Source organism: Pseudocercospora fijiensis (genome assembly GCF_000340215.1).
Source record: "Pseudocercospora fijiensis CIRAD86 unplaced genomic scaffold MYCFIscaffold_9, whole genome shotgun sequence".
Lineage (NCBI taxonomy): Eukaryota > Fungi > Ascomycota > Dothideomycetes > Mycosphaerellales > Mycosphaerellaceae > Pseudocercospora > Pseudocercospora fijiensis.
This window is the reverse complement of record NW_006921540.1, coordinates 399,670-417,484: the sequence shown is the minus strand read 5'-3', so window position 1 is coordinate 417,484 and position 17,815 is coordinate 399,670. Positions and strand designations below refer to the sequence as shown.

General features: G+C 43.5%; 2 protein-coding genes across 2 annotated transcripts; both read right to left on the bottom strand.

Annotated features, from left to right (window-relative positions):
- Window positions 1-593: 593 nt before the first annotated feature.
- On the bottom strand, window positions 594-1,779 carry MYCFIDRAFT_37018 (uncharacterized protein; the record flags this gene model as incomplete). The annotated part of the gene is made up of 2 exons (XM_007932327.1): window positions 594-1,559; window positions 1,612-1,779. 2 exons carry the CDS (start codon window positions 1,777-1,779, stop codon window positions 594-596), a joined length of 1,134 nt encoding a protein of 377 aa, XP_007930518.1.
- Window positions 1,780-3,718: 1,939 nt separating this feature from the next.
- Window positions 3,719-5,853, bottom strand: MYCFIDRAFT_216598 (uncharacterized protein; the record flags this gene model as incomplete). Its single annotated transcript, XM_007932494.1, has 5 exons — window positions 3,719-3,935; window positions 3,996-4,733; window positions 4,898-5,034; window positions 5,694-5,731; window positions 5,812-5,853. 5 exons carry the CDS (start codon window positions 5,851-5,853, stop codon window positions 3,820-3,822), a joined length of 1,071 nt encoding a protein of 356 aa, XP_007930685.1. The 3' UTR covers window positions 3,719-3,819.
- Window positions 5,854-17,815: the final 11,962 nt, after the last annotated feature.

The window sequence follows — 17,815 nt, the reverse complement described above, 5'->3', positions numbered from 1 at the left end:
ATTGCATATAGCTGCTTTCCCAGTGCCGTCACATGCAATTTGATTTTTCTTTCATTCCTGGACAGAGAGAGAGAGACGGAGCGGAGAAATTCCTGAACCCTTCTTAATCTGTTTCATACATTACTGTACTGTCCTCAAGAAATGGAACTGGCCATACTTTCAGAATTTCCTTGAACATGGATCATTCGATGTTTTTGACATGTCTTTACCTACATTACCTTAATAACTTTGCATAGAAGAAGGGCAATATCGGGATCGGCTGAGAGTGTGTCCCAACTCGCGAGCTGCTGGGTAGGCTTGAATTGGCGAATATGCAACCAACTATCAAAGCTCCACGGTAGCGTGATGAGCATGCTGCCGCAGTTGCGATCCTAATACCAAGTTCTCACGCCGTAGACGAGTAACAAAGCGCAAGTTATAATAGATAATTGCAGAAGCACAGTCACATTGTCGCAGGTGCAAAAGACTGTAACAAATCATTTCCATTCGTGACATACATACATTCTACACAACCCCACAACTTTTTCCCCAACCACCCACCTCTCTCTCTCTCTCTCTCTCTCTCTCTCTCTCTCTCTCCCCCCTTATTCCCTCTAAGCCGGCGTATCCTTCCTCGCATAAGCCTTAATCGGCGGCTCCTGCGCAACCTTCGGCTGGTACGCAATAATCGCAAAGCCAGCCTCAGGAATCACAGCCTCAGTAGCAAAAATATCCGGCAAGCTCAAACCATCAGCGGCGAATTTCACGCATTCGGCACTAGCATTGACACGAGAGAGTTGGCCTGGTCCACCGTTTTGGATGGCGTCTTTGGCGAGCGCGTAGGCGAGAGCGTTGTACAGGACGCCTTCGTGGCTGTTGTAGAGAGTCCCGCCGGGGAGGAAAGGAGTGCAGACGGATTGGAGCTCGGTGTTGGAGACGCCGCCTGGGCCTGGGTTCAGGAAGCCTGAGGCGTTGGGGTCTTCTTGGGGTTGGACGATTTCGTCGAAGATGCTGTAGACGTTGGTGGTTGGGACGTAGGACTGGTCGCCGCCGTTGTTGCGGAGGGTGCGGATGAAGGTGCTGTTGTAGTTTTGTTGGGCGACGGCTGGGGTGCAGCCTGGAGTCTCAAAGCCTGGGCAGAGGATCTGGGCGAAGATGGTGCCGTGGTAATCAGGTGAGATGGAGATCTTGTTTATAGTGTTGTTGCGCGTCGAAGGCCAGTACTTGAGCGCCCATTGAGCGTCAATGGAGCCTGCAGACCAGGACACGGTGTTGACTTTCTTGCTGGTGATGGATGAGATGTAGTTGATCGCGTACGCGACATATTCAGCAACGACCTGAATATCTCCCAAGTTGTTGTTGGGAATGTTGACGTAGACTGGATCCGCAACCTTTTGGGCTTTGAACAGTTTGCCAAAGTTTGGTCCGAAGTTTGCTCCAGCCTCGACACCGGTACCAGGCAGGAACAAGACCGGTGGGATCCTGCCGTAGGTGAAGTCTGGCGGGATGTAAATGACTTGACGCAATTGCGCCTCAGTCAGATCGTATGGCGCATCACCAGGGATGTTGTAAATGTTCTGCTGATATCAGTACAGTGCATGCATTCGGGGAATATAGCTCAGCTCAGCTCACACTCTTCGGTGGAATTGGATTGATGTTGAAGGTGCTACTCTCGAGCAAGTATGCCTTGGCAATAGTCACATAGTCGCCACCAGCAAGACCATTGAGTAGAATTTCGGCTCCACTCTTGAAGATGTCACCTGGATTGGCCTGGGTGATCTTTTGCAGAGTAGCCTGCATTTGTGGGATTGAGGTTGGGCCCGGAAGTGGAACGATATTCTCGAAGATGGCTTCTCCTGCTGCAATCCCTGCCGACAGAGACTTGGCATCGGCGGGGAGGCTCGAGAAGGCTGCGTCCAACTGGTTTTGGTTCGTGATTGGGGCTTGTGTCGTAGCCTGGCGAGCTTCAACGACGTTGTTTGCTGCCCCTTGCTCAGTGGGAGTAGGCACGGCCAATGCCGATGCGGCGAGGCATGCCAGTGCTGCTCCCTTCATGATGGCCATGTTTGACTTTGACGATGTTGATAGATGAAAGGTGGTTCTTGGTCAACTTGAACACGGACGAGAGCAAGATAGAACGGTGGGCTCGTCGCCGTTATGATATACCTCAATGCTGTCAGTCTCGGCCCAAGCACTGTGTTCAAGGCTAATCGTTGCTTGCATTAGTAGCTTGGGCTTCTCCACACATATGGCCCATTGGCTCTGACAGACTGGTCTTTCTTTCGTGCCGAGGCTTGTGGCTGTAATGTAGGCGTAGGCGTGGTAGGACTGGTGGCGCAGGCCGAGCCATCTAACAGGCCGAATCGTCTTTAGTTCTCGCAGACATGACAAGACGCCATTGGACAATCTTACAACGATTCGACCGAATATGGTACTGTCCTGACAAGCATTCAGTGTGAGTGCGAGCGCACGTCACGCCGAAAAGGCAGTCTTTGGCATAGATCTTTATACTATGCTGGTCTTGTCCTCGGGAAAGTAGGATGGACCGAGGAGTTCAGTGTGTGATGTGCTGTGCGTTTTGCAGCATAATTTCTTGAAGCCGAATCCTTCAGGTCCACCATGGGTTCTGGTTGGCCAGATATTGCGAAAGCGGTATGAAATTCAGGCCCTTTTTCACACCTCGGGCCAGCAATTGTTCAGCAGGATCAACCACATGGCAGCTGATCCGGGGATGGCGTCAAGATCGAAAAGGTACCGCGCTCGCTTCTCTCGCAGCCTCTTTTGTGCCATCTTCCAAATTAGATGCCGTCTCTAAAGCTATTATTCAAGTGTTTGAGCAACGAAACCTTCTCAGCGATCCCAAAGCACAATAAATCGTGACTACGTAGCTGAGCCTGTTCGAAGCCGTCAAATTTGGCTGAAAGGCAACGAAGATCTCAAAGTAGAGTAGCCGAGCCCGGACTAGAAATCCAGAATGATTCTGTATGCAGGCAGGGGCAGGAACTAGCGGAAGTAAACAACTATCCGAAGCATCGCGGATCGGGTTGTGGTGCGATAGTAAGCTTCGAAAGAACCTTATCCTAGGTCCTGAGCTTCGTAGGGCCTTAATTTCAAATTTGAAAACCATACTAGTCACCCATTGGCTCGAGAACATTTAAGCTTAGAATGGAGCATATATGCCTCTTGCGTAGATCTAGGATAGACTCAACCATTCATCGTGCTTTGAAGGTTGCTAAAAAGGTTCCGTTGCCCAAAACGCTAGATTAACGGCCGTCTTTGGACGCAAGAGGCGTGAGAGACTTTTGACGATGTGTTCGTGTGCGATCGTCTATTAAAAAAATGCTTGTTGCCGCGGCTAGCCCAATGAATCTATTTCTTTAGCCCATCCGAGGCTGTTTCAAGAGATCGCCAGCGGGGTTCTTGCCAAAGCTTTCAATATCCAGCGTGTCATCCGCATGCAGGAAGCCGTATACATCTTTGCAATATAGAGAAAACCACCGGACCGGCCTCCTGGATACAGATGACACTCTGTAAACAGACTCTTGGCGCGCGAGTCCTGTTGTCTTACCATCATGGTCATCATACTCACAGTTGTCAAATAAAATACCTCAATTAGTTCACTTCAAGGAGATACTTTGTCCAATATTGTGTCCAGCCAGCTCCACGGCGTTTCTAGTCTGGCCAAAAGACGGGAAGTATCGTCGATATTGCGGTGCTGGAAGCTTGGAACCTCACCAATGCCAGGCTCGTCTCGACCCACGAGACCGCATTGCAAAGAAGTATATTGGTAACTCTAAAAGCTGTACAGACGTGCGTCTTGTTCTTCGTGAAATCGTTCCGTTACTTCCTCTTCCGACTCGGACTGGTATCCATCAGGTCTTGTAGCTGTTCTCTCGCCTTCGCTTCACGCCTATCAAAAGCGCCATTATACATTCTGGGGAGCACGCGCTTTGAATCTGGTTCGTGGTCAGTATTGAATCTCCGGATGCCCACTCACTCTCAGGTGGTGCACTCACTGGCATGATCATCGTCAAATTCCAGAGACTCGGCACCCTTCTTCTTGGCCTCCTTGACAGCATCTTCCAATAACCCGCTCCCAACACCCTTCCCTCGATATTTCAGTTTTACCGTCCACGCCTTGATCAGGCCGCGCCACGCCTTTCTCTTCTTTGTCCTGCTCTCGCCGGAAACCCATTCGATCAACACGGTTCCAATGACCTCGTCTCCAAACTTGGTGACCAAAAAGTCCGCATCGCCTGCCCAAGCCCAATTGATATCTTCTGCCCGAATGATGTACTCTTGCGACCAGATTCGGCATGCTGCCAGACCAGCCATCAGGATACCAAGAACCGTCGAGCCGACCATCCACCAATCGTAGCCTTTTTCCGTCAGCCATCGTCCTACGAACGCCAATACACCAATCATCACCGCCATGTTCAGCGGGTGAAATATGAGCGCTCGGTTGGCTGCATTGCGCTGCTGTGCGATGCTATCAGCTACAAGCTTGAGCGCTTCCATTCTCTCGAAGTCATCTGTTGCCAGATACGAGCTGAGCTCTGGCACGCCCGCCAGAGGGTCTTCGGGTGTCACCGCATCGGTGTGGTCGGTGTCCATGACTGAGTCGACGGGACCCGACAGAGGCGATGGAGGCGGCAGGGATGTTGCAGATCCGCGCATAGAATTTGGCGTCGAAATCGGACTCGGCGGCGGAGAGGCGTGCAGTCGTAAATTTGTTCGCAAAGATCCAAAGAATGCTATGGTCCGCCCGATCAGCACGCGAATGCGATACTCGGGTGACGGCAGGTCAGATCATAAAATGTAAAGTTTGGTGAAGCGCGATTTGAGGCTAACAAGACCTCCGCTCGCCTTATTAATTTGAAGCCAAAGAAATATTGTAATAATAAAGTTGCTCACATACCAGCCGAGGTCTTGAATCCAGGAATCGCGCTGGGATCGACCAGCACTTTGGAATTGTATTCGTAAATTCTCTGCTTCTGGAGCTGAACACGTGTAGACTCCTCCCGTGGTGGCGCTAGTCGGAGAGGAGTGATGTAGCTGCTCGCGTGAGTGTGGGATGGATGTAAGTAGGCAGTCGTTGTTGTTGTTGTTGTTGTAGTCGCTGTCGAGGATAAATAGCCATTGGCGAGCTGGATGTCAAGAAAGTGACCTTTAGGATGAAGACGACCCATCCCTCGTACTACTCAGCAGCAGCCGACCCGGACGAGTCAGCCAGGCAAAGCGGCACGCAAGGCACACGACCCAAAGCAGCAGCGCATCACAGAGCGCCCTGTCGATGCATCGAAGGTTTAGAATATCTCAGCGAAGCAACAAAAGTGGTCGGCTAGCACTGAAATAATAAGTGGTGGCGTGTGCAAGGCTGGCCTGGACCACAAACCCGAGTGAGTTAGGTGTGAAAAAAAAACCTGTCAAAGAAAACCCGTCATCGCTCACTCTGCGGCCATTTTATTAACTTGCTCCAACGGAGAGGAGGGGGACATGGTCCATCAATCCAACAAGGGACCTCCAGTTTAGGTGTTGCTTATCGCGATAGCAACATGGTGCAAGAGCTTTCCAGTGCAAGCGCCAAAAGCTGCATAGAATACGCCTTGGGCTGACGCAGCTGTCCCATGATCCCGCGCGGGAAGGGAAGGGTTGAAGGCCATACGCACGTCGAGCCAATGGAAAATTCCTTCCCTGGTCATTCACTCACTCACTCGCTGGAGCTGTCGTGGAGACGGGGTAGGTAGGGATCCTGGGGAGCGATCAGCCAGATGGTGTTGGATGTAGCAGACTTTTAGCGTGCAAGGATTGTAGTGGATTTTACGGACATACTCGGTGGTAGTAGAGTCGATTAATGAATCGAGATATAGCCATTTTTGCTAGCCAAATCGGGTATGCCGAAGATCCATTAGTCGGCGACTTTATATCGTAGTAGGAAGTCGTTATATCGACGAAAAATCAGCTATATAGCTATATATAAGGTATTATTATAGGTATATAGGTAGGCCAATTTCTACGCTCTTTCTAACTATTACAATAGCCTATCTAATCCCCTCTTATCTCGATATATTACTACGTTCTTAGCTCTTTAATCTACCCTTAAATAGCCTATTCTTAGACAAAGACAAATATAGCAAGGTATAGCTATTTACTAGCAACTTCTAGTACTAGAAGCTATAGGAGAGGTATAAGGATAGCTTAATATAGCGGACAATATACTATTATCGTTGTCGGTAGGATACTAATCGGCTACGCGAGTTACTAGATAGTATTCGGAAGGTAGAGTATTATAAGGAAGGGTATAACGCGACGTATATAGTAATTACTATATATCGCTCGAAATAGTATAAGGAGCCTTATATATATAAGGTCGCTTCTTCGTCCCCCGATCCTAGTACCGAGGCAGGCTCGCTATATTACTATTCGATAGATTATATAGTAAGTTTAGTAGTATTACCTCTCGAGTCGATAGCGGAGGCCTATTCGAGCTAGAAGCTAATAGTTAGTAGGACGTACGAGGTGCTAGTAATAGCTTAAAGGTCGTTCTCGAGCACTTAATAGACTAATACGACTATAATATAGCTCGTATATTCTATCTAATAAAGGAAGGTCGTAATACTAACCGCTTTGCCGTTGTTAGAGGCTATCGTATAAAGGAAGGTATAATAAAATAGTCGAAGAAGAAGGATAAGAAGAAGGTAACCTTTGCTAAGAAGGGCAATATCTCCCTCTAACTCGAGAACCTATATAACGAGCTATCGCTATTAACTAATCTAGTAAACGGCGCTTAGTTACTATAAGAAGGGTATGTTAGCAGGTAGATAGGGTAGTAGTAGGTATAGGTAGTATTCGATAGAGAACTAGGAGGAGAAGGAGGAAGGCAGGCTAGTTAGCCTAACGCTAAGCGCTAAGCCCTGCCTAAGGCACTAAGACCCTAGCTTTACTCGAGCTAGTTACATACTAATTACGTAGAGCCTCTAATATACGCTTCCCTTCTAAAGGCCGCGCCCTCGTAGCCTTTCTATATTCTAACCTCGACCTCCGTTACTACTAACTTAGTAAGTCTAATAAGCTACTTAGCCGCGCTAAATTAAACACTTAACTACCTAATTATATAACTATATTAAACCTTACTTTTAATACAATGTCTAACTCTAACTACGCTATCCTTATATATAATAAAGTAATATATAACTATAAGAATTAAGGACTATCGACTAATTATAATACGAGCGCGTCTTCCCTACTATAATAGGTAGACGTACGAGGTATTGTAGCCCTACCTCCGTTCTAAGTAATGTCGTACCGAGTTCTTTGCGTCTACTCTTAAAAGACCTAGCAATGTCCGCTTCCGAGGGTTTGTCCGCTTCCGAGGGTTATTATTCTTATTGTTCGTAGTTTTACTAGCCCTAATTAGTTAGGTTTAGTAGCCTTTAAGTATTAACTAATTATCTCTTTTTAAAAAACTTAGTTCTTCTAGTTTCTATAGGTAAAGGCTATTATAAGTATAGTAGTAGAGGTTCGCCTCGCTTAAAGGATTAGATAGATTAAGGAGTAACCTATTGTCCGTAAGATCGACCCTAGCTAGCTTAGCTCTATAGTTTTGCCCTTAGTTAGTCTATTAGTCGCTTAATCTTTTAACTTAGTTAAAGTTTTAATTAAACCCTTAATAGGCTTAATCTTTTAGGCGGCTTAAAGTTTTAATTAAAGTTTTAATTAAAGGTACCTTAGGCTCGTAGTATAGGTAAGGTTGTCTTAGTAGATATAGTAATAATAGTAAGTAATATTAATAATGGCGGCGCTAGTCGTCTTAGCGCTAACTTTACCTCGCTTCTAATCTTCTTCTTTAACTAACAATATACTCCGCAATACCGTTACTAATATAGCCGCGCCGGCCGCGCCGTCCTCGCCGATTGCCTAGGCCTCGAGGCCTCGATAGAATAAGGGAACAAGAGGGGGACCTATAGGGCGCGTTAGTAAAGAGGTAGAGTCCTTAAAAGAGTATGCGATTGATTAATTAACGCGTCGTAGCGCGCCTAGTATAGTCTTATTGTCCTAGTTTGCCGGCCTCTAATTAGTTAGCTAATAGCACCCCGGGGGTAGCATTATTCCTAGGCGACATTATAGGCCCTTAGCCTTCTTCTTGTTCTTTATACTAGTCTAATACTCATCTAACAACTTAGTTATATCTTTAAACGAGTCTTCGGCCTCCTACGAGTCCTATTTAGGTAAATAGCCTTACTATCTTAGGAGGTACTCCTTCTTGCCTCGCCTAGTCCGATAATCTAGGATACGTTCTATAGACTATAGCTCTTTACTATCCGCTAGTATGTCTTCGTATTTAGTAGGGGCTTTATCCCCCTCGCGTAGGTAATATAGCTTAAGAAGGGATATATAGAAGGTATTATAGATAGTGTAATAAGGAGGAAGCTATAACTAATAGGCCTATATAGAGGAGCCCTTAACTTCTCGAATGCGGAATAGACTAATGTATCTTAGTGCGAGCTTAGGCCTTGTTTTGCTATTAGGGGATAGGTGCTTGCGGATACGGAGGTTCTTAGTGCTTAGTATAACTATATCGCCTTGCTTAAAGGTCATCGGTATATAGTATTTGTCGTAATAGGCCTTCTAATAGGCCTAGGCCTTCGCTAGTTTGTTAGCTATCTTAGCGTAAATCTCTCGCATCTTTTAAACCCTCTTAATAGCCGCTAGTATCTTAGGTATTAGTACTTAATACGCTTCCCTTTCCTTACGCTCGGCCTCGAGCGATAGGGGGTCTTATAGTAGCGTAGGGTTGCTTCCTATTATAGCGAAATAAGGTAACACCTTAGTAGATAAGTAGACACTATTATTGTATACGAATTCGGCTAGTTATAGGAGATTAACCTAGTTATTAGGGTTCTTATTAATGTAGCTGCGTAGGTACTACTATAGCGTAGCATTCTGCCTATAAGAAGGGTATATTAGTAGGTAGATAGGGTAGTAGTAGGTATAGGTAGTATTCGATAAGGAGCTAGGAGGAGAGGGAGGAAGGTAGGCAAGTTAGCCTATTACTAAGCGCCAAGCCCTGCCTAAGGCACTGAGACCCTAGCTTTACTTAGCCTAGTTACATGCTAATTACGTGTAGCCTCTTTAGCCCTAATATACGCTTCCCTTCTAAAGGCCGCGCCCTCGTAGCCTATCTATAGTCTACGACCTCTATTGCCGCTAACTTAGCAAGTCTAATAAGCTACTTAGCCCGCGCTAAATTAAACACTTAACTACCTAATTATGTAACTATATTAAACCTTACCTCCAAACAATACAATATACAACTCTAACTACGCTATCTCTATATATAATAAACTATAAAGTAATATATATCTATAAGAATTAAAGGCCTTCGACTAATTATAATACGAGCGCGTCTTACCTACTATAATAGGTAGACGTACGAGGTATTGCAGTACTGCCTCCGTTCTAAGTAATATCGTATCGAGTTCTTTGCGTCTACTCTTAAAAGACCTAGCAATGTCCGCTTCCGAGGGTTGTCCGCTTCCGAGGGTTTATCCTTGTTATTACGAGGGCTATTATTTACTTTTTAGAAAAAACACAGCTCGTCTAGTTTCTATAGGTAAAGGCTATTATAAGTGTAGTAGTTAAGGTTCGCCTCGCTTAAAGGATTAGAAAGATCGAGGAGTAACCTATTGTCCGCAAGATCGACCCCGGCTAGCTTAGCTCTATAGTTTTGCCCTTAGTTAGTCTATTAGTCGCTTAATCTTTTAGGCGGCTTAAAGTTTTAACTTAGCCTTAAAGTTTTGATTAAAGTTTTAATTAAGGTGCCTTAGGCTCGTAGTATAAGTAAGGTTGTATCTATAGGCGTAGTAATAATAGTAAGTAATATCGACAATAGCGGCGCTAGTCGTCTTAGCGCTAACTTTACCTTGCTTTCGATTTCCTTCTTCGACTAATAATACACTCCGCAATACCGTTACTAATATAGCCGCGCCGGCCGTATCGCCCTTTAGTACGAGCGTAACGCCGTCGTTACTATTATTATTACTAGCACTATTTGCCTACGCGCGCGCGCGCCTCTATCGACCGCCTAGGCCTTAGGGTCCTAATAGGATATAGAAACAAGAGGGGCGCTAAGAGGAGGACCTTATAAGGTACGCTAGTAAAGAGGTAGATTCTTTAAAAGAGTAGGCGATTGGTTAATAGTTATAGTGCGCTCGTTAGTACTCGTTGCGCGTTCGTTATCGTAGTATAGTCTTATTGTCCTTTGCTAACAATTGCTTGCCTCTAATTAGTTAGCTTAATAGTATCCTAGGGGTAGCATTGTTCCTAGGCCCTAGTAGTAACATTATAGCCTCTTAGCCTTCTTCTTGTCCTTTATACTAGTCTAATACCCGTCTAACAACTTAGTTATATCCTTAAAAGAGTCTTTAGCCTCCTACGAGTCCTATTTAGGTAAATAGCCTTACTATCTTAGGAGGTACTCCTTCTTACCTTATCTAGTCCGATGCTTTAGTATGCGCTCTATAGACTACAGTTCTTTACTATTAGCTAAGACTTCTTCTAACTTAGTAGGCGCTTTATCGCCTTCGCGCTAGTAGTATAGTTTAAGGAGGGATATATAGAAGGTATTATAGATAGTGTAATAGGGTAGAAGCTATAACTAGTAGGCCTATACGGAAGAGCCCTTAACTTCTCGAATGCGGAATAGGCTAATGTATCTTAGTGCGAGCTTAGGCCTTATTTTACTATTAGGTAATAGGTGCTTACGGATGCGGAGGTTCTTTATACTAAGTATAACTATATCGCCTTGTTTAAAGGTTATCGGTATATAGCGCTTATCGTAGTAGGCCTTTTAATACTCTTAAGCCTTTGTTAGCTTCTTAGCTATCTTAGCGTAGATTTCTCGTATCTTCTAGATACGTTCTATCGCCGCTAGTGTTTCTAGTACTTAACGCGCTTCCCTTTCCTTACGCTCGGCCTCGAGCGAGGTAAATAGATCTTGTAGTAGGGCAGCGTTTTAGCCTATTATAGCTATATATAGTGAAACTTTAGTAGATAAGTGCACGCTATTATTGTATACAAATTCTATAGGCTATAGGAGGTTAACCTAATCCTCGGGGTTCTTATTAATATAGCTGCGTAGGTACTGCTATAGGGTAGCATTCTGCCTCTCTATTTGACCGTTAGTCTATAGATAGAAGGCTGTCGATAGCCGATGCTTTAGTCTTAGCTATAAGCAAATCTCGCTCTAATAGTAAGATATTAGTGTCGATCTACGATCGGATACGATCCCCTTAGGGGTTCCCTAATAGGTGCAGAAGATGTTAGTCTATAGCGCCTCTGCTATATTAATAGCAGTCTAATCCTTGCGCGCTAGGATATATCGAGCGCCTTTAGTAAATCGATCTACTATAACAAGGATAGCATTATACACGTCCTTGCTGCCCCTGCGCCTAGTAGGAGGAAGGCCTATAATAAAGTCTATTATTAGCTTAGCAAATAGCTTCTTTAGAACCGGGAGCGAAGACAACTCGCCGAACGGCAAGTGCTTCGGTGCTTTAACTCGCTAGTATACTATATAGGTCTATATATACTCCTTTATATACCGCTTACTATTTAGCTAGTAGTATATACGCGATAGTAGCTCGTACAACCTCTCTATGCTATAGTAACTAGCGAGCTTACTATTATAGTACCTCTTTAAAAGCTCTTGTCTAATCGATTGTTTAGCGGGGATATAGTATCTGCCCTTGAACTTTAAGTAACCTTTATCGTCGATCGACTAATTACTCTTACTAGATCGGGTCGTTCGCCTACTTACAAGCCTATTAATACGGTTAATAGCAAAGGCATCCCTCTACTAAGCACGCAACAGCTTATCTATAAACGATTGACTATCCCTATTTGCAAGGTTATTTAATAGCACCTATACTGTCGAACGAGGTACGTATTATATATATCTAATAGTACTAGTAGCCGGAACTACTACAACCTCTTCTATAGTACTATCGCTATAGATAGCAATATCTTCAATCGAGTTATTATAGCTCGAGCGATCTACGTCCTTCTTAACGTATACTAGAAGAACAATAACTCCGCTATAGTATTTGTTGCCGCTGCGGGGTCCGGAAGTCCGCTTATCCTACGCTTGCTTATTAATAATACGGGCTATAGCAATCTTATACTACAGGGTTAGAAACAAAGAATTGATGTATTAGGTCTCGCTATCGTAATTAGGTCGCCTCGATAGGCTATTAGCAGGGTTGCTTACGCCTAGCCGATATAATATATTAAAATCAAACCTAGCGAGGTAGACGGCCTATCTAGCCTATCGACCTATAACCCTAGTAACCTTAGTAATGCTACGGAGGTTGTTATAGTCTATATAGACCTAAATAGTATACTATGCACTATCGAGATAGTACCTCTAATACTTAAAGGCCTCGATAATAGCTAGGAGCTCTTGCTTATAGGTCTCGTAGCGACGCTCTACATCGATTATCTTTCGTAAAAAGAAGGCAATTAGGTGCTAGTAATAGTCCTTATCTGATTGCTATAATATAATAGCCGATATAGCGAACTATAAAGCGTTAGTCTTAATACGGATCTGCTTGCTTAGTATAAAATAGTGCAGTAAAGGGACTTTAGTAAATCGCTTCTTTAGACCGTTAAAAGCGGCTTATGTCTTGTTAGTCTATTTGAATTCTCTAGACGGGTTGGCCTTAGTTTTAGTAAGCTTAGTTAGGGGCATTATATGCCGTAAATAGCCCTTAATAAAGCGGCGGTAGAAATTAGCGAAGCCGAGGAACGATTAAAGCTCCTTAATAGACGTAGGAACAGGCTATTTAGTAATTGTTTTAATCCGATTAGGATTAGCCTTAATACCCTCGGTTAATACGAGGAAGCTAAGGAATAATACCTCCTTAGTAGCAAAGGTACATTTAGAAGGTTTGTAATATAGTCTATAGGCTCGTAGGCGGTCGAGGACCTTACGCACTACGGCTAGACCCCGTAGTAGTTCGGTTTCCGAACTACTAAACGTATATAGTTTGGTTTCTTAGCGGCGAACTAGCTCCCTAGTTCCGGTTTGGTTTTTTCGAACTATATAGATTCCTAGTTTAAACTAGAGACTATATTAGTTTTACTATAAGGACACTCTTATTCGACTACCGGCTACGATTGCTAGCTATAATAGTAACTCTGTTACATTTACTACGCTCTTTTGCTATTACTAGGGCGTAGTTGCCGTTACTAGGGCGTAGTTGCCGTTGCTAGGGCGTAGTTTTGCTATAAGGACACTCTTATTCGACTACCGGCTACGATTGCCGGCTATAATAGTTACTAGGTTGTATTTACTACGCTTTATTACCGTTGCTAGGGCATAGTTGCCGTTGCTAGGGCGTAGTTGCCGTTGCTAGGGCGTAGTTACTATTACCGGGGCGTAGTTGCCGTAGTTGCGAAAGCTTACCTATATAACGTTACGTAGGCGGCAACAATTAGGGCTTCGCGATATTCTTATACTTTTAACTTCTTCCTCTATACCTATACCGATAATAACTACTATACGCTACGCCCCCGCCCCTTTCCCTTATAATAGTAAGAGAGAAGCGCGCCGCGCGCTAAATAGAAGATAGAACTAAAGACCGCGAGTTTGTTTTGCCTAAGTATCTAACTAAAAAGCGTAAGACTAAAGAGAAGTACTCTACGAAGAAGAATTCCGTACGAGACCGCGAGAGAAAGGACAAGATAGATAAGGATAAAAGAGCTAAGGATAAAAGAAGAAAGGCGCGGAATAAGACATTCTATCGATAGCTAGCGCCTATAGAAAAAAGTAAAGGTTAGAACGAGAAGACAATCTAAGAGAAGGCTAAGAGGAGGAAAGAATTGCGGCTAGTTTTCGAGCGTAAAGTTCTAGTAGCGTAAGTTAATCTAGCTAGCGGCCGTAGCTAGTAGCTATAGCCGGCAGCCGTAGCCGGTAGCTATAGCCGGCATATTTTTCTTTAACACGTTAACTAATAGTATTTAGACCTATAGCCGCTACCTCTATCGATACGACCAATAGTAACGGAGATGTTTAGATAGCCGAGAATAACAATGCTAGAGTTTAGGATACCGCGATAGAGCTTAATACTACGAATAAAGGAACTAAAAAAAGCGAGGAGATACTATACGTCGATCTAGTAATAGGTACAGTCTTAGGGCCTAACGCTATAGACGATAAGCGCTAGGAGTAGATCGAGTACAGTTAAAGAGACGAGATACTAGTAAAGGGCTAAGGTATAAGTCCTATTAATCTAGAAAATTATAGTTAAAGCTACTACGAAAAGCTAGTAAGGATTGGAATCGAGACTAGTCGTCTTTATATCCTCGATATAGAGTAGAAGTTTCTTTATTAGTATTAGAGCGAAGCCTTTACGTCTATAAAGGCAAAGTAGCTTACGATTAATGCGATCGGGGCTAGGTATCTAGGGACGGCAGAAGTGTTACTATAGGAGGAAGGGGTATAGGTAATTATTCTATACTCGGCATATATAGCCGGCGTTCGTAGCCGGTAGATACTAACAGTTAAATAGAAAGCGTTTCTCGAAGGTAGAGTACTACTGCTATATAAAATCTTTACTAAGGTAGAGAGGGCTTGTATCCGGAATCTAAGCTACTAGTAGGATAGGTTAGCGTTAGAATTCTCTAAATCTCTATATAAGCCTCCGAAGGATTACCTATTTTAGCGATACGGCTTTATCTCGACTACTCCGTAGGTACCCGAAGAAGCTCGAGCGCTCTTTAAGATCTTTACTAAGAAGCGGAAGGAGTTCGAGGATTAGGATTAGTTAATAGAGCTGTTAGTTAGTCTTAGGTTTCGTAGTTAGACTCGGCTTAAGCATTTACTTATCGAGTGTCTTATACCGAAAGAGGATAGATTAAGACTAAAAACGAGCTTAGATTCGTTAGGTATAGTAGCTCGGTTCCGTTAGTAGGAGAGAGCCGCTATATAGAAGGCAAAATTTAGGTAGTTAGGGTAGCTAGGAAAGAAATTCTAGTAGTTAGGCTAGCTAGAGTAGCTAGGAAAAAAAATCTAGTAGTTAGGTAGCTAGGAAACAAAAAAAAAGGTAGCTAGCTATTTACTACCTAGCTGTTCCTAACGATACGATACTATAAAAGAAAGGGTGTTTCCCTATAGCTACTAGTATATATCTACTACTCCTAAGTCCTTACCTTACCGTACGAAACCTTAAAACATACCGACCGACATTATATATACACTAGGCGCTATACTAGGAAGGGTAATAACGAGACGACAGTCGAAATAGTCTAGTATATAAGCGAGATTGCGACAACGTCGAGAGGAGGTCGTATACTTACCTTCGAGCCTATCGAGTCCTAGACGACGATTAGGGCTAGATTTATCCTCTCCGAATCCTAGTAGTAGGAATTTATTATAGGGTACTACTACCTAGTCCTTACCTTTACGGAGTCTAAGTAGAAGGTTGTTCGGAGATATAAGAACATCGAGTATTAACCCGGAAATCTTCGAAAAGGCTAGCTAGGCGTATCTTTAGAAACCCGAGTATATAGAGCAGTTCAATTAATAGGTCTATAAGATATAGTTCCCTTTATACTTACGTTCGAAGGAGTATAAACTCTAGAAGTACTCGATGCGATAGGGGAGTAAGGAGCGAACGGATATATTCTAGAAGTTCTTTATAGAGGGGGCATTGTACCGTTATACGACTTCTCGACTTAAAGGTTAACTAGTAATTGTCTATAACTTCTACGGTTTAATCTTAAAACACCCGAAACTAGGGGATAGGAACTTATCGCCTACGAACTATCTCTATTCTAAACGGTATCGGGAATCTTAAGGAGAGAGGAGAGTTAATATAGATATAGCGTTCTAGAAAGAGGTACGTCTTCTAAAATGCTAGCTATAGCTACCGGCTATAGCTGCCGGCTATAGCTGCCGGCTATAGCTACCGGCTACAGATTCCGGCTATAGATTCCGGCTACTTAAATCAACCGTAGAGGTCTAGCTAATTATTATAGGCTACGCTTAAGGAAGCTCTAGGATTAAAGGCTACCGATTTCTCCCCCGAAGACTTTAAGCAACTAGCAAACGAAATACTAGCTATAAACGGTCTTCCGGAAGACTTCTACGAAAGGGAGTCTATATAGAAGATATACCTATATCTTATAAACTACCCTCCCCTATTTCTCAGCGCGACAACCTAGCGTATTATATTCGAAAAGAATAAAGAGGCTACGTTAGACGATATTCGGGAGATCCTCCGTAATACTCGCCGAGTAGCTATTACTATCGATAGCTAGTTAAGCCGGACTATAAGAGCCTCCTTCCTCTTAATTATACTATACTTTATTAATTCGGATTAGAAACTCTAGGAACTTATAATCGGATTCCCTAAAATTCTAGGTTCCTATACTAGTAAGGATATAGCGAAGCTTGTCTATACGGCAATAGATAGGGTTAGTATAACAACGAAACTAATCTCGATTACTACGGATAACGCTAGTAATAATCGAACATTGTATAAGGCGTTATATATACAATTCACTCGCATATATCTTTGAAATTACTAATTATATCGATAGGGTCGAGTGCGTAGAGGAGATTATAAGGTCTATAATCTAGCTTAATCTTCCAAATGTTAAGCTCGCTACGATTCCGGATACGTACGACAATACGTACGATAATAACGATAAAGAGGAGCCTATTAATAGCCCTAGCCCTAACGAATTAGAGCCGACGTCGTTGCTAGTTATATCCCTATAGAAGTTTCCCTACCTCGCTTATATAGTTCAAATCGCGATCCGAGCCCTCTTTAAGACGCTTAAAATTGCACTATTAAACGACGACTAATAGAAGATCCTAGATAAGGATAAAGCAAAGTTGAAAGTCGAGAAACTTATTATAGTAATAAGACGGGATAAGGTAGAGAGCCTCGCTCTCGTTTTATATAAGGTATAACTTTTGTCCGTAGCCGGTACCTATAGCCGGCAACCTAGTATAGTTCTAACTCTTTTTCTCTAGCTTTATCGTCTAGCAATATATACGAACTCGAGCTTATAGAGATATAACCGATTCGAGGCTATTTAAAAGAACCTAATCGAGCGCCCTAAAACCGATGCCTAGAATATCGCATAGAATAAGCGATAGTAAAAGCGGCCTCCTTAGCGCCTACTCCGTTTTACCTAAGACGTTAAGACCCGGTTCGATTCGACTTTCTATATAGTTACGAGGGGATATACTTTACGTACCGCTCTCGAGATCTATTAGAGTTCCGAGGGTATTAAGTAGCTCGGCCTTACCGCCGCCGAATAGCGCTAAGCAGAGTATCTCGTCGATATTAGTAAGTATTACGCGAAGGTTACTACTACGATTAAAAGAACCTAAGAACCGACAATCTACCTTGTCTTTACGTACTATAACTAGCTCTTTAACGAGCTTAAGGAAACCGTAGCTAAGCTAGCTAAGAAGAGCGTTCCCTAGAAAGTAGCTATAACGAAAGCTATAGACACCTCCTATACTAAGTTATATAAATATTATAGTACTACCTTTAACTCGTTCGGGGATATCTATAGCGTTACGTACTTGCTTAACTCGGTAGAAAAGGATATATACTAGTAGAGGCCGGAATAGAAGGCGGACGAGGTATAGCCGAAGCATTACTAGACTGTTCTAGAAAAGATGTTCTACGAGCGTCGGAAAGAAACTAGTCTAAATGTAGCTCCTATAAAGAAAAAGAAGGTTTAGAAGGCTCCGATATTATATCTGTTTCGTAGGTAGGAAGTAGAGGTAGAAGAGGAAGCAACTACTAAAGTAAAT